A 17,509-nucleotide genomic window follows, 5' to 3' on the forward strand; every position below is an offset into this window, starting at 1 on the left:
GAAAAAAGCTGGAAGTGGCACTGTGGCTCAAGTGGTAGAGCGCTAGCCTTGAGCTGAAGAGCTGAGGGACAGTGCCCAGGCCCAGAATTCAGGCCTCACAACCGGACCCAAAAAGAAATAAAATTAAATTTAAAAAAATCAAGTATGTATAGATTGTCTGCTGATGCTTTATTTGTTGATATATGTTTATATAATGTATTAAATTTCTAACATCATGTCTATTTTAGCTAAATTCATTATGTCAAAACTAGTAAGCCCTACAAAGTTATTTACATAGTTTGTGATTTGTCTACATTCTGAATGTAAAGAAGGCCATTATTTATCTCAAAGTAAATATAAACACAGCCAAATACTCATGTGAAATACTCTTTAAAATAAAAGGCACATTTGAGCCATAAAAGATAAAGTTTAGGCCATTTGAAATGGTTAACTTTTTCAAGTTCTGGGCACCTAAACTATACCAAGAAATTCAAGGGGAAAGAGGGCAGATCATCTTTAAAGTGTTGGGAATTTTGTTTTTCATTGTTAAGTGTTCAATGTAGAGGTATATGCCTATAATACCAGCAATCAGGAGGTTGAGGCAGGAAGGTCACAATTTTGAGGCCAGCTTGAGCGACACTTTGAGACTCTCAAAACTTTTTTTCAGTTGTAAACTGAAATTTATCTCTCAATGAATTAGTAAATTAATAGAACATTCTAGAATTATTGCAAGTAATCAACATTACTAACCTATAACATTTATATGGAGATCCCACCACTACATAAATTAAAAAATCCTCTTAAATTAAGAAACACTATTTTATTAGCAGGCATAACGACTTTGGTAAGACTTAGAAATTACAATGAATTTACAATAAAAAATAATAATAAAATTAAAAAGAAAACCAAAATACAATGAGTTTACATTACCCCAATTCCAAACTGATTCTCTATGAGATACAGAAAAGGTATTTATTTTTTATTTATTTATTTTACTAATGGGAGGCAGCCACAAAAAAAAAACACTCAGCTTCTTAGTTGTTTAGACTTTTCTGAGCCTTAATTTATACCTACAAAAACTTAGAAACTATAGGTATCTATTCATTTCATAAACATGTAAGCATAGGTTAAGCATGGTTATTTGAGCTCAACAGATTCCAGGCACTACTACAATATTATTTTCAGTAGATATCAGCAGGGAAAACACAGAATTCTATCTTATTCATTATTGAACAGTGCTGCTGTCTTCTGTCTGCATGATATATTTCAAGAACCCATTTGTAATTTAGTTATCTGTACTACTTTACCCTTCTAGTCTCCTGAATAATTAATTTAAGAGATGAAAGGAAAGAAATGAAGTTTCAATAAGCTTTTGCTATTATGCCAAAGAGATGTATAAGTTATTAAAATCAGAAATAAAGCAAAATTCAGAGCAAAAACAGTATCCATCCAACTCAAGTCAAACCCCAATATTATCAATAAGCACTTAAAATAACTCAATGTCATTTGTCATAAACATCATAAATACTTTTATAAAAGTATGGTATTTTATATATTTAGTAACTTTTTCAAGAAATTTTGTACTATAGGTTTGTAATTATTCTCACTATATAAATAGAAGAACCAAGAATAAAGTGTTTGCACATGATCACATAACTGAACAAAAAATTAGTCTCACTACTTTAGTTATTCATAGGAATTATGCCGCTAGATTCCTCCCCTAAACATAGCTCCTTTAGTCAGTTTGTCTGTAAATGCACTGAGCCCTGTCCATGTTATATCATGCCTAGCTGTATTTTAGATCTAGTTTCTACATATGGGAGAAAACATACACCATGTGTCTCTCTGAATCTGGTTAACTTTATTTAACATGCATGATTTTTTTCTAGATCTATCCCTTTCCCTGAAAGTGATGTACCATTCTTTCTAATGGATGAGTAAAATTCCATTGCATGTATGTACCACATGTTCTTGATCCACTCATCTGTTCTATGATATTTTGGGCTGTTTACATAATTTGGCTATTGTAACTAGCGTAGCAATAAACATAGATTATAAGGATCTTTAACATATCCTGATTTGTAATACTCTGAGTAGAAGCTCAAGAGTGATATTGCTGACTTGTAAGTGTAGTTCTACATTTAGTTTTTTGAGGAATCTACAAACTACCTTCCAGAGTAGTTGGGCTCGTTTACATTGCCACCAACAGTATAATAGAATTCCTTCCCTGCATCCTCCCCCTCCTGCCTCCCCAAGAGCAGATACCCTGAAAATATTACAGGAAAGGGTAGGGGATAAACTAGGGCTCCTTGGCACAGGCCAAAACTTACAAAATAAAGATCCAAAACACAGCAGATCAAAAATGGTAAATGGGTCTGCATTCAACTGCAGACCTTCTGCATGGCAAAAGGACATAGCTAGCAAGATAAACAGGAAGTCCACAGATTGGGAGAAGATCTTCACTAGTTATACAACAGACAAGGGCCTCATATCAAAAATTTACCTTGAGCTCAAAAATTAAATTCCTCATAACAAATCCTCAAAGAAACAACTACCCCATTAATAAGTGGGGTAAAGAATTAAAGAGACTTCTCTGGAGAGGAATAAGAATAGCCAATAGACACATGAAGAAATGCTATGTGCAATTCTTAGTCTCTAATGCATTGCCTTCTGCTCTGATCTTTACTATTTCTCTCAGTCTAGTAGTTTGGGATTTGATTTTTTTTTTTACTGTTGTTCTAGAAGTTTTTGCTGCATTGTGAAGTTATTAACTAATTTCTGTTCTCTTATGTAGACTCTTAGAACTACAAAGTTTCCTCCCAACATTGTTTTTGCTGTATCCTAGAGATTCTGGTAGGATTGCTATCATTTTAATTGGATTTCAGGAAATTTCCGATTTCTCCCTTTATTTCTTTAGGGACCTAGCTGTTGTTCAGTTTCCACATATTTGAAATTTTTCTGTAGTATCTTTTGAGGTTAAGTTATAATTTAATTCCATTGTGATCCAATAGGATACAGGGAGTTAATGTATTTGCTCAGGCTTTTGAATGTCCTACAATATCTTCTATTAAGGGTTCCATGGGCTGCTGAGGATGTATATTATGTTGTTGTTGGGTGAAATGCACTGTAGATACCTATTAAGTCCATGTTGTCATTTAACTCAAAGGTTCCTTTGCTGATTTTCTGTTTGCTTGACCTGTACCTTCATAAGAGTAGGGTTAAAAATCTCCCACTATAATTGTGTTGTAATCTATCAGTTTTTGTAAGTCTAACATATCTGTTTAATGCATTTGAATGCTCTACTTTTTGATGCATATAGATGACCGCTGTAATTTAGTCTTCATGGTTCATTTCCTTTATAAATATGAAGTTACCTTCTTTATCTCTTCTTGCTGATTTTAACATGAAGTCTCTTACCTGATATCAGTATACCTACTCCTGCCTTCTTGGAGGATACATTTGTTCAGAAGATCTTTTTCCATCTCCTCACTCAGAATTTGTGTTTATCTTTGACAGTGAAATATCTTCCTGAAGACAAATGGTTCGTGAATCTTATTTTTTGATCCAGGTTGCTGTTCTATGCCTTTCATTGGAGAATTGAGTCAAATGATATTTAATGTTACTGTCAAAATATATGTTGTTTCCTGCCATTTTGTTGTTGTGTTTCTTGCTTCTATCTTCCTCCAGTTTTATTAATCCTCTAGTAGTGTCTATTCATTGCTGTATTTCTTTGATTGCTATTGTCTTCTGAGACTATGCATTCCTTTAGTAGCCTTTGTAATGCTGGTTTGGTATTTACAAACTCTTTTAGTTTTTGTTTGACATGGAAGGCTTTAGATTCCCCATCAAATGAGAATGATAGTATCTCTGAGTATACCAGTTTAGGCTGGCAGTTGTCGTTCAGAGCTTCAATTATCTCTCTCCAGGCTCTCCTTGGATTTAGAGTTTGCATTGAGAAATCTTCATTATTCTAATCTTTCCATTGTAATGAAGTAGTCTCTTCGGTTTTGCTGCTTTTAAAATTAATTCCAGAGATTTTACAACAACATGTCTAGGAGTGTTTCTTCTCTTGTCTTATCTGCTTGGAGTTCTGTATGTCTTTCTCAGGTGAGAGTCTCTTTCTTGAGGCTGAAGAAGTTTTCTGGTATTGTGTTGAATAGGTTCTCAGTGTTTTTAGTTTTGGGGTATTATTTTGTTGAGCAGGTTTCTCTTTGTTTTATATTCAAAATACTAAATAGCTTCATTTCCAATACATCTTTTTGAAAAAAATTAGTTGTGTGCCAGGCACTCACACCTACCATATAATCATTGGTATTCAAGAGACTGAGATCTGAAAATCAATGTTGTAAGCCAGCTTGAGGAGACAAATCTATGACACTTACCACTAATAACCAGCAAAAAAAAACAGAAGTGGAGGTGTGACTCAAATAGTAGAGCATCAATGGGCAAAAAGGCTTAGTAAGAGTGTCAGGCCCTGAGTTCAAGCCCAGCACCAGAAAAAAAAAAATTCTCTGAAGTTAGCAATTATAATTGCTGCTGGAGAGGTGGTAGTAGTGACAGCTTTTCTCTTGAATCTGATCTTATTATTTCTGATGATAGATTTAGTTAATGGCCACTTCTCAACATTTCAGGCATCTTATTTAATTAACATTTGAGAAATTAGCATGAATCCTAGTAATTGGATAAAAATCTTTAACATTATCTAGTAAGATCAAGAGAATGTTAGTATTCACTCTTGAAAATAGGAATGGTTTCAAAAAATCCAGGTAAAAGTAGTGTATATTTTTGGTATATTGTATCATCAGCATTCAGAACTGCACAGAAATGGTATTTTTTAAAAGACACAGACCTCAACAACTATGGGTAGAAAAGAAAATGATTCAGAGAAATAAAATTTAATGGCAAAACATTTTAGGAGTGTAGTAACTAATATATTTCACTTGTATTTTCCATATATGTTCAAAGAAATAATAATAACAACTGAGTAAATCTAAAAGACTTTTTTGCTTTATTCAAGGAGTTTTATTATTGAGATATAATATTTTACTGAAAGAAAACATGTGACATGAAAAAAATAGCCAGAACCAAGAGACAACCCAAAGAATGGGAGAAAATCTTCACCAGCTACTCAACAGATCAAGGATTCATTTCAAGAATATATAAAGAGCTCAAAAAATTAAACAGCAAAAGAGCAATTAATAATTGAAAAAATTTGATTTGAACAGATAATTTTCAGAAGAATAAATACAAATGGCTAGTAAATACACGAAGAAATGGTCAACATCCTTAACAATCCTTGCAATCATCAAGAAAACAAACAGTAACAAGTTGAGAATGCAAGGAGGCACTCCTTAAAAAATGTTAGTGGGAATGTAAATTATTAGTACAAACACTATGGGTATCAATACACAAGCTCCAAAGTACAGATTAAACCACAGCAACTGTTCATACTGATCTTGCCTCCAGTACTGGAGCTTGAACAAAGGACCTCACATTCTCACATGACTTTTTGCCCCAAGTCTGTCACTATTGGTTATTGTTGGCTTATGTCTATAAATTTAGCTACTCAGGAAGCTGAGATCTGAGGATCATGGTTCATAGCCAGTCCAAGCAGACAAATCTATGGGATCCTTATCTCCAATTAGCCGGCAAATAGCCAGAAATGGAGGTATGGTTCAAGTGGTAGAGTGCCAGTCTTGGGAGGCAGAGATAAGGACAAGAGTTCAAGGCAAGCCATGGCACAAAAATTTTCAAGACCTCATCTCAACCAATGGGTGGGCTTAGGGGCATGCCTATTCTCCCAGCTATAGAAGTACAATGGTTGGGCACGGTGACACAAACCTGTTATCCCAGTGAAATGGGGTAATACAAGTAGGAGGAGAGTAGCTTAGACCTTCCCAGATGGAAAGTGAGACCCTATCTCAAAAACAGTCAACACAGAGAAACACTGGAGGTGTGGCTCAAATGGTAGTAAACCTACCTAGCAAACAGGAAGCCCTGAGTTCAATATCTAATACCACCAAAAAAAAAAGTACAGGAGGACATGGTAAATATGTTCAAAGTATATTGTGTATATGTATGGAATATCACAATGAAACTCCCTTATATTAATTACACTACTTCAAAAACAAAATTACAGAAATAAAGCACTGTGTAATAGTTTAATAGAATGGATGGTGCTATATTTTTTCTTCCCTTTTTAACGAACATGAGCTGAACACAAGCTAAAGGAGCAGATTCAATGATTAAACACAAGGACTACTCTTCCTCAAAAGAGTTTTTAAAAATCTCAGGTACCACTGGCTCATGCCTATAATCCTAGCTATCCAGGAGGGTGAGATCTGAGGATTGTGGTTCAAAGCCAGCCCAGCAGTAGAGTCCATGAGACTCTCACCTCCAACTAATTGCCAAAAGGCTAGAAGTAGACCTATGGCTCAAGTGGTAGACCACTAGCTTTGAGGAAAAAAAAAAAAGCTCAGAAAAAACACCTAGGCTCTGAGTTCAAGCCTCAGAACCAGCACTCACACACTCTCTCTTTCTCTTTCTCTCTCTCTCTCTCTCTCTCTCTCTCACACACACACACAAATCTCAAGTCAATTAGGCTATCACAGCCTCCTATAATCAAAAAAAATTTTAATGTAATGCTAAAGAAGCCAGAACCTAATTTTCAGGGTTATGACAATAAAACAGTGAAATGCCAAATATTCAACAACACTGCATAGGTTATGACTCAAGTGGTAGGATGTTTACCTAGCAAGCATAAGGCCCTGAGTGCCATCAGGGCCTATAAAATGCAGATATTTGGTAAAATTATAGACTTATAAAGCATATAAAAAGAATTTTGCACCTTATGGTCCCAACACCAAGTCATTTTTATACATATAAAAAGATTATTGTTTTTTCTTTCTATATTATTATAACAATATATTTCATACGAGAACAATTTACCTAACAGTTGTACATGCTGCAAATTTTACTTATGTAATGTCAAAATAATTTTGAAAAGTAGTTGAAAGAACCAAAAATAAAGCAGAGGAAAAGCAGAGCCATTTAGTGATTCATGAATTTAAACTTCATGTTTTGTTTCCATTTTACTAGTTAAATTATATCATAAATATTTGACCAAATAACAGCTCACACCTCCACAAAAATATTATTGCATAGAAAATTTTATGTTTTCATACTTAAATACCATTTATTCTCAAGATTCTTAGAAGTTGTTTAATCTCACTCTTCCAGAGAAAACCACATTGTAGCAGAGTTGGTTTTTGAAACAAACCAACTAACAGTAACAGATTCAAACAGGATATAATATTAGAACAACCTATTATACTTGTCCATAATCAGTAATGCACTGAGGATAATTCTCAGTTAACAGAGTATTTGTCTAGCATCATGATGCAAGGCTCAATCCCCCACACTACTAAAGTATTAAAAGAAAAAGAATCTACAATGTAAAACTAAGTACATTTAAAATGGCAACCCTCTGAAATTTTTATCCTAGAATTTAAAGTCCATATAATAGGCCCAAGGGTAGAAATTTATACTTATTTAACTTAAGCTGTTATAAGCTGAAATCATTTAGTTACTAAATATTGTAAAATAATATACAATGCTTATGAATACATATAACATATGAATTCTCATCTTTGTCTTATCTAGTGAAACCTTTATCTAATGTATACATTTATTAAATGCTGAACTGTAGAACACTTACAATAAAAGTAACCTTTTATTACAAAGTATTTATTACCTACATTAAACAGCATCTGCCTTAATTTCTCAGACTCATTTCCACATGAATTTTTATTATACATAAAAGGTGGAAAGAAAGGAAATAATGCACAAAAGTATCAACAAGACACATGACATCATATAGACAAACATAATCATCAAAGCATGGTTTATTAGGGGAAAACTCAAATGGTGTAACTCGTTAGAAAAACTCACAATCCAACAAATGAGTAACATACACTTGAGATGTGTGGAGGGAGGTCAAATGAATGAAGAGAGGAAGGGTTGGGCAGAATGCAGTCATAATATTCAATTAATACCCTATGAAACTAGGAAAACTGATGAGAGAGATGAGATTTAAAGGATGAGGAAGAATGATAAAAGAGATAATAACAATCAAGATGAATTGTACTTATAAACTAATGTGTTGTAAACTGAAGAGTTGTAACCCCTTTGTATAACCACTTAACAGATCACAATATTTTTTTAAAGAGTTACACTATCTTTCTCAACGAACATATACTAGTCAGTATCAAGAAGCTTCCTGAAATAACCAAGCGCAATATGTTTTCCAAAAATTAAAAAATAAAACCTTTCTATTAAAATTACCAATAAGGAAACAGTTTATTATATACTCAATTTATAGAACCAATATTTACTGATTGTCTAATAAACAGCAAGCACTATGGCAGGTAACCAAGACTATAAAAGAATATACAGTCCCTATTTTCATGGTAACTATGGGGTCATAAAGAAGATGAAGCCTGAGCCAGGTGCCAGTGGCTCACGCCCGTAATCCTAGCTACTCAGGAGGCTGAGATCTGAGGATTGCTGTTCAAAGCCAGGCCAGGCAAGAAAGTCCGTGAGACTCTTATCTACAATAAACTACTAGAAAACCAGAAGTGGCACTGTAGCTCAAGCAGTAGAGCACTCGCCTTGAGCTGAAGAGTGCAGGGACAGCGCCCAAGCCCAGAGTTCAAGCCCCACAACCGACCAAAAAAAGAAAAAAGAAATGAAGCCTGATCAGATAATCTTACTAGTGAGTACATAAAAACCAACTGGTATTAACACTATGAAAAAGAAACATAGCATTATGATAGTGTATCATTAAAAAAAAAAAATCTGTTCTCTCCCAACCCCATACTTTGTCCTTCTATAAAAAACAAAATCAAAATCTTATCTAAAGCCCAACCCTAAATGTGTTCTCTCTCCACACTAAAGCCTATTTCAACTGTTTTCTCCACAGACTTTGTCCCTAAGAATTCTATACTTGGTCTTTCATTCAACATTTGGCCCAAAGTATTCTCTATATCCTGTGTAGTTCCAGCTAAGACTACACCTTGTAAAATTACTATGTTCCAAGTCCATTTCATAAAGTTAAATTGCTAAGTAGACTAAAAAGTACTCTGTCTAAACTTAACATTCACCAATTCAGATTAATCAACAATTCTGAAATGAGTATAATCAATATCTGTTAAACTTAAATTTAGAAACTTTTTCATATCTTTTTGTTCCTCAAAACTTCATTTATATTCTAACACAATCTTGACCTTCATCAAAAAAAGCTTTTGAGAGAAAATAGACCATAAAAATATATTACATGTAGACATAATACCACACCATACAAAGCACCTATTCTCTAAAATTATGTGAAATGCTATTTGGTTTTTCTCTATTCTTCCTAATGTACTGTCTTTTACCTATATCAAATCCTTTAAATACCTAAAAGAAATCCAATAAATGTTAAACTAATCAAAGAAAATTCAACATACCTCACTACAAATGCAGCAAATCTCTAATAGCATTTGCTCCAAAAACTCCTGCAGAAAAGTTTTTTAAAAGTAAAAAGGTACCTTTTATAGAGTACCATATTGTAAATGGGGTGTATTTCAGAAACACAGATTATGTAAATATATATTAATAAGCTTAAAAAGCACATGATATAGATAACTAAAAAACAGCTGAATGATAAGCAATAATTTCAAATAACAAAATCACAAAAATATTTTCTTCCCTGAATGTTGTTCATTTTGGCCAGCAGTTTTATTGCTAGACATATAAATAAATAACAACATTATCTACCTAAAATATATTCTGAGAAACTTACCATCACTTTGGCTCTTGCCCTTCATTTCATCTTTCCAAGATAGAATGGTGTTCAGGGGAACATAGTCTCTTAGGTATTCTTTGCGTCTGTCCTCTAAGGTCATCTTCAGTAAACGTTCTTGCAAAATAAAAGCATAATCTCCATTTGTATTGAACTTTTAAGCTTAAGAATTATCTTATATTCTAAATTATGTTAGACCAAAGACTTGATGCCTTTTTGAAGAATATTATAATGTAAATACATGATTTCACATTTGAGAGTTAAAAGGTGTCAAATTAATCCCATATTATCAAGAAAAACTAAACCAAACATGATGAAGACTTTTATGATAGTCCAGAAAATAAGGAAACTCATTTGTTCTTTCAATTAACATCATTGATATCTTACTATATGAAAGATGATATGTTTATAGACTGCAGGAACAAAGGTGACCCTTCATCTTGAGTTTGCAGAAAAAATAAGAGGGAATGGATGAGACAGAAAATAATGTCTATATAAAAAAAATACAAGTGCTAGGACAGATAGTTTCAGCAGTACAAATAAGTGTGAGCACAGAAACATACCTACCAAGATAGTGCCTCAGTTCTACAAGGCCATCAACAATGAAAGTATAGTTTCAACTCAGTAATTACTTTGTAGTGGTGATTTTTTAAAAATTACTTTAAATATATACTTCTTAGAAAGCATAAAGCTTTGATTTCAAGTTCTAGTCTTGACAAATAAAAAAAATACATGAGAAAGTAAATCTGTGGCTTAAATAGTAGACAACCAACCTGGCACAAAAAAGTGAGGCCCTGAGTTCAAGCCTCAGTACTGGGGAAAAAAATAATTAATTAAATAAATACACATATTCATACACACATACACACACACACCTCAATAAAAAGCTTAAACTATAAAAATAATTGCATCACAAATTACTAATTGTGAATGTCATTAATAAAGAACTCCCCATCTAACCAGGTGCTTCAAAGTATGATCTCAATGGAATAATCTGTTACAACTCATGATTTGTAATGGATAAGTAGAATTTTGCCATGAGTCAGTAAAATGTAAGAATATTTTAATAGAACATTATTAACAAAGATAAGGAAACGTGTTTAGTTTGATGAAACTGTAATATATGTGGAGTGAAGGTTTCACAGAAATGAAATATCTGAGAACATGATAAATCAATATTGTCCAGGGACTTGTGTGCCATCACAAGCAGTTTAGCCTTTAGCCTATAAAGTAGACCACTATATTCATAGGTACACTCTAGTAGGTATATAAAATGGTCTAATAACATACAGAAAAAAGAGAAAGTTCTGCATGTTTTTTAACCTAAAAAAAATAAGGAAGAACTAGCCAGGGGCCCCTGTTCATGCCTATAATCCAGTCCCAAAATAAAAAATAACCAACAAAAAACAGGGATGGAGCCATGGCTCAAGTTGTAGAGAGTCAGCCTGACAGCCTGAGGGGTGATATAAATCAAGATGCACTGTACTTATTTGTTGAATGGTAACCTTTATACAACTACTTAAAGATAATATAAATATATTTTTAAAAATAGATGGATTTAAGAATAAAATATACATTATGAAAATCCAACATTCACAAAATAATAACTTCAAAAGAGATTTCCAAGCTGGGCAGATGGTATGTATTTCAAGCCTGGCATTGTAGTGTATACCTCTAAGTCCAACTGAGGCTTAAGTGGAAGAATCACTTCAGCCCAGAAGTTCAAGACCAGCCTAAACAACAAAGCAAAAAAAAAAAATCAGCATTTTTTTCCTACTGCTACAACTAATCTTTCTTCAACATTATGATATTTTAAAGAGAAAGAGACAGACAGACAGACATACCTATTCAATTTAAAATCACATTACTCAAGGGCCAACAAATTGAATTTAAGTTGTCTGCGGTACATACAAGAAAAGTGAAATCAAGAACTTAATACGGTCTAGCATAAATATTTTGGAAATCATAACCTAAATTTCTGGTTCTAAAAGAAAAAAGGACAGATGAGAGGAAAAACAAAAAAAAGATTAAACTTCAAAAATAAAGTATTTAGGTTAGCAGGCAGAAAGAGAACAATGAAATAAAACCCAGTTGTCAATGGGGTTATCAGGTTCTTGTGAAATGAGAAAAAACAAGGAAAAGAGTTTTAGTAAATACAAGGAAGGGAAATATTGCCAATAGTTACAGGAAAGCTGGAAAGAATAAATATTACATTATAAAACCCATCGTTTTTATCAACTGGGTTATCTACACTACTGTTACGAAAGCAAGCTAGGCGCCAGTAGCCCAAACCTACAAAACTAGCTACTCAGGAGGCTGAGATCTGAGAATTGTGGAATTGTGGTTCAAACTAGCCTAGGCAGAAAAGTCCCTGTGAAACTCTTATCTCCCAGTTACCCACAACAAAACAAGAAGTGGCACTGTGGAGCAAAGTGGTAGAGGACTACTCATGAGTAAAAGAGCTCAGGAAAAGTCTTTGGCTCTGAGTTTAGCCCCACAGCTGACCAAAAAAAAGAAGTACCCTCAGCTCATGCTTGCAATTCTAGTCACTTAGGAGGTAAAAATTGTAAAGGTAGAGGTTTAAAGCTAGCTAGAACAAAAAGTTTAAAAAAAAACATATTTCAAGCAATATGGAAGCAAAATGGTACATGTTTGTAATCCCAGTTGTAGCAAGAAGTATAAACAGAAGAATCAAAGTCCAGAATGGCTCAGGCAAAAAGCAAGAAACATCTAAAAAATAACCAGAGCAAAAAGGGCTGGAGGGGGGCTGGGAAGGTGGCTCAGTGGTAGAGCGCTTGCCTTGCATGCGTGAGGCCCTGGGTTCGATTCCTCAGCACCACATAAGCAGAAAAAAAAAAGCAGGAAGTGGCGCTGTAGCTCAAGTGGTAGAGCGCTAGCCTTGAGCTGAAGAGCTAAGGGACAGCGCCCAGGCCCAGAGTTCAGGCCCCATGACCGAACCCAAAAAAAAATTTTTTAAAGGGCTGGAGGCATGACACAAGTGGTAAAGTACCTGAATTCAAACCAGAGAAAGAAAAAGAAAAAAAAAAAACAAAGGAAGTAAAAGTTGTAAATGAAGGGACTTAGGAAAATAGGTCAAATAATTTACCTAAAGTACCACACCTTGTATGCATGATACTCAGATTCAAATGTAAGCAACTGTATTCCAGTTCTTGACCCTATACTATCCCCATGCACCTTCTCATCTCATAGTTGTGAGAATCAAAATGTAAGACACTAAAAATAGTACTGAGCACACAAATAGTATTTATATTATAACTATTCTTAGTTATATTAGTCCAATTTTCATTATTGCTGAATGGCCTTAGGACCTTAGTTTTATTACAATATAACTGAGACTATGAGAGATTGAACAAAAGGAAAAAAGTGAGAATTACAACTCTACCATGAAGCCTTTTGGAAGAAAAGCTACTTTAAGGTAGACAACCCTTGAGCCTAATCACAGGTAGTATAAAAGAACTGACATACACATATAAAAGAACTGACATACATAGAGATTACACACACCTAAGATTGACTAAATGATAGCACAGATCTCAAAGAATAGAAGAGATAAGCTAATGTGTACAAGCTGTCCAGTTAATCTCAGAAACAAAGAATAAACAGGAACAAAACCTAAAAAAATAGACCCATAAAACCATGAAGGACTTATTTTAGGGCTCTTCACTTTATATGTCATTTATGTTCTTCGTGAATTTAAAGGCAATCTCATCTATTTATTATCAGGAGATAGGGTCTTGGTGAAATGTTAGATTTGAATTATCACATGAAGACTGAAGAGGAAATTATTATCAGATGCCTTAGCACCAATTTGAAAGCTAAAATCAGAGGAAAGAATGAAGGGGTGACATTATACAAAAAGAAATGTACTCATTACCTGACTTATGAAATAGTAACCCCTCCGTACATGCCTTTTTAATAACAATAAAGTTTTTAAAGCTCAAAACACTACTGCAAAATCATTACAGTATCAGTGATCAGATTGAAAGATGTCTAAGACAACTTTTTCTAAATGTCAGAGGATACATATAGAAATGATACCTGGCCTCTTGTCATTCTATTTATTTAAAAGTTCAAGTGTAAAAACTTAGAACAAAACCAGGGTCAAATATAAAAAAGAGGTAAGTTACAATATTTGAACTCAAAATATATATTGAACAGTTCTGAATTACAGCTCAAAATATTAGATTAATAATGTAAGGTATATGTTCTTGAAAACTCTGAAGATCCAGGAGATATGTGCTTGTGTGTGTGTGTGTGTGTGTGTGTGTGTGTGTGTGTGTTTACAAAAAATTTTAGAGAATGCTTTACATAAAGGTGAATGAATTCTTTTTCTGTGAACCAAGCATATAATCCAAGAGATCTACTTACTAGATGATATACAGAGTTAAAATATGTTTCTAGAATGCCTTGACATTTCAATGAAGTGGGTAAGACTTCCTGTAGACTTAAATAACAGCTGCAAAAATACTATGCTATCAACTCTCCAGTGGGATGAAAGGAAAAAGGTCAGGCATCCCAGCTTCTCTGCTATACTAGAAATCCTTAGCTCCTTTTTGGTGGAATAATACATGTTATTTTATACTTAAACAATCCAAAAAGACATACTGACAAAACAGAAGACATACTTTAAAGTATCACATCATAACTTTTCCCCTTACCTTTAAACTTCCTGCAAAGATAGCCTAGCTTAGAAAAATGAAAATTATTTTGTTAGCCTTCTTCTCTGTACATTTGCTTCTATATGTAAAAAAATAAAATAAAATAAAATTCACCAGGCACTGGTGAATCATGCCTAGCTACTCAGGAGGCAGAAATCTGAGGATTGCAGTTCAAAGCCAGTCCAGGCACGAAAGTCCACTAGACTCTTATCTCTAATAAACCATTAGAAAACCAGAAGTGGTACTGTGGCTCAAGAGACAGAGCGCTAGCCTTGAGCTGAACAGCTGCTGGACAGCACCCAGGCCCAGAGTTCCAGCACCACAACCGACAAAAATAATTAAATAAGTAAATAAAATAAGATAAAATAAAATTCACTTTTATTTCCCATTAGAAGAAAGTGAAAGACAAAAAAAATCAAGACATTAAAAAGCTTCTGAAATGCCTGCCTATCACACAGTACAATTGTGCAGATGTTCAATGAAGTAACCATTATAACATTGTTACTTAAGGAACACAGTTTTTCTAATATAACAGAAAAAAATAGTTCTTAAGTACTATAATTTCATCAATGACTTGTTATCAAAAACAATATCTTCCACTATTTTGTCTTCGTTATCATCAATAATACAAAACTAACACTTCAAAATCATCAATAAAAATGGGTACAATTTCTTTCAATGTTAAGGTAAAGCCTTATTGAAAAATGTATCAAAATTGAAGCAATTGCTGCTGTAAAAATAAAGCAAACTTATTTTACAGTACTTCATAGATCAGACAGTGCTGAACTTTTTTTTTTCCTCCAAGTGCTAATGATCTAAGCCAAGCCTTCCTAAATGTTAGGCAAATGCTTTTTACCACTCTCTACAAGGCTAAGCTTAAGGTTTTCTTAACAGCATTTTTTGACACCAAACTTTTTAGTCCTCCATATATTCATAATTAAAATATAATTAATTTTCTTTGTTGATGTTTTTCTTTTCTTTTTGTCTTGTTTGCTCAGTTATGTCTTTGGGAGGGTAAGTGGGAAGCACAGAAATGGAGTGATGAATGGTAAACAAATACAGCAGTGGTATCCATTCACTGTTGAAAGTAAAGTATACAACTTGTGAATACGGATGGAAGAGAAAAAAAACTGGGAGAGTGCATGGGAAGAGGTGACACTGTACAAAAAGAAATGAATTCTTTACCTGACTATGTAACTGTAATTCTTCTAAAATGACAATAAAAAATTTTAATTTTAAAAATTAAAAATTGCCTGGGAATGTGGCTTAGAGGTAGAGTCCTTGCCTAGCATTCATGAAGCCCTGGGTTCAATCCTCAGTACCACAATAAGCAGATAGAGCCGGAAGTGGTGCTGTGGTTCAAGGGGTAGAATGCTAGCCATGATCAAAAGAAGCTCAGGGACAGTGCCCAGGCCCTTAGTTCAAGCCCCAGGACTGGCAAAAAAAAAAAAAATTAAAAGAACACACACATATATATACACATATATGTGTGTGTGTGTGTGTATAAGTATATGACACATAAACTACACTTTCAATATGTTAAAGGCTACTTTAGTTATGTGTACAGGTAGATTAAATCTTCCTGGTAGCTAAAATTTCTTTTCACCCCTTTTCTGGTGCACTGTTAGAAGTATAACCTATCAATATAAAGGGTCCTTTTAGAGTTCCTTTCTTAACTCCACTATATAATATTCCTGGCCATAATGTTCCTAAAGGCCAGGACCTGTAATAACAAAAAAAAAAAAAGCTGCAGGTTTAAAAAAGTTATTAGCATGGTTCAAAAAGAAATGTACTTATTACCTGACTTATGTAAGTGTAACCTCTCTATATATCTCCTCTACAATAACAATTTTTAAAACTCTTTTTAAAAAAGTTATTAGCAGCTGTACATGGTGATGCACACCTGTAATCCAAGGAGGCTGAATCATGAGGATCCCAAGTTTGAAGCCACCCTGTGCTACATAGTGAGGAATATAAGAAGAAAAAAGCTCTAAGGGTATTAACAAGAGATATTTAGAAGAACTTTTAACTAACTGTACTCCATTTCATCCTGCATAGACAGGTTAAGTAGATCTTAGCAGTAGCAATGTAAATGCTTTTTCTATATTTCTGTTACACACACACACACACAAGTAAAGCATGAAAGGAAAAAGATGTAAAAAGGAGAGGGGCAAAAAAAAAGCCAGATTGAAGATTTACATCAGATTATCATCTGTGTCACAGATAACAGAGAGAGAAAAGAAAGCAGGCAAGGAGGGGTGGGGGACGGAATCTCACAGAGTCATGGGTATGGTTGTCTATCTGATTTGGATACGCCTTTGGGATGCACACATTCAGAGAAGGGTTTCCTTCGCGGTGACACTCCATCTTACTCCGAGCAACTTCGGACTATGGGAATGGGGAAGGCTCCCATCAGCTGGGATGGACAGGCAGCTCCCTGTAGGTTTCCCCTAGAGTTGCACATTTCAAAAGTCACCCTGCAGCTAAGGAAGAGGGGAGGGGGCCCCGCTGGGGGAGGGGGAGGAAGGACTAAGGAGTAAACACCCGCAAAATAGGAACCCTCTGCCAGTGTGCGGTAATAGAGGGAGGACAGAGATGAGAAGGAAAGAAGGAATGATGCGGGGAGCTCCCGAGGCACCGTAGCAGCCGCAGCCGGAGTGCATATTTGTCTCTGGGACACCCCAGCCCGGGGAATGTCAAAGTCCCAGCTGGGGTGCTGGGGAACTAAGACACACACACACACACACACACACAGACACACACACACACACACACACACACACACACACACCCCTCGGCCGGGGCACAGGGCGCAGGGCTGGGCTGCCGTCGGTCCCACGGCGTGTGCCAGGCAGAAGGTGACCGGGGTGGGGGCGAGGGGGGTGGAGGAGAGGGGTGTGCGCCCCCACGTGCGCGGGCCGCAGGTGCCCGGGGACGCCGCGTGCACGCCGGCGTGAGAGTGAGTGTGTGCACGCGTGTGTGTGTGCACGCGTGTGCGCACGGGCACGGG

The 17,509-nt window shown here is 35.0% G+C and overlaps 1 protein-coding gene across 1 annotated transcript in view; it reads right to left on the reverse strand.

The window, feature by feature from the left end:
* The window catches only part of Macrod2 (MACRO domain containing 2), a 1,827,576-nt gene that overhangs the window by 1,809,602 nt on the left and 465 nt on the right, over positions 1-17,509 (reverse strand). The window contains exon 2 of the mRNA XM_013011026.1: positions 9,821-9,940. Coding sequence (XP_012866480.1) covers positions 9,821-9,940 — 120 coding nt within the window. The remainder of the gene's footprint in view (positions 1-9,820; positions 9,941-17,509) is intronic.

This window comes from Dipodomys ordii, unplaced genomic scaffold (genome assembly GCF_000151885.1).
Source record: "Dipodomys ordii isolate 6190 unplaced genomic scaffold, Dord_2.0 Scaffold13, whole genome shotgun sequence".
NCBI lineage: Eukaryota > Metazoa > Chordata > Mammalia > Rodentia > Heteromyidae > Dipodomys > Dipodomys ordii.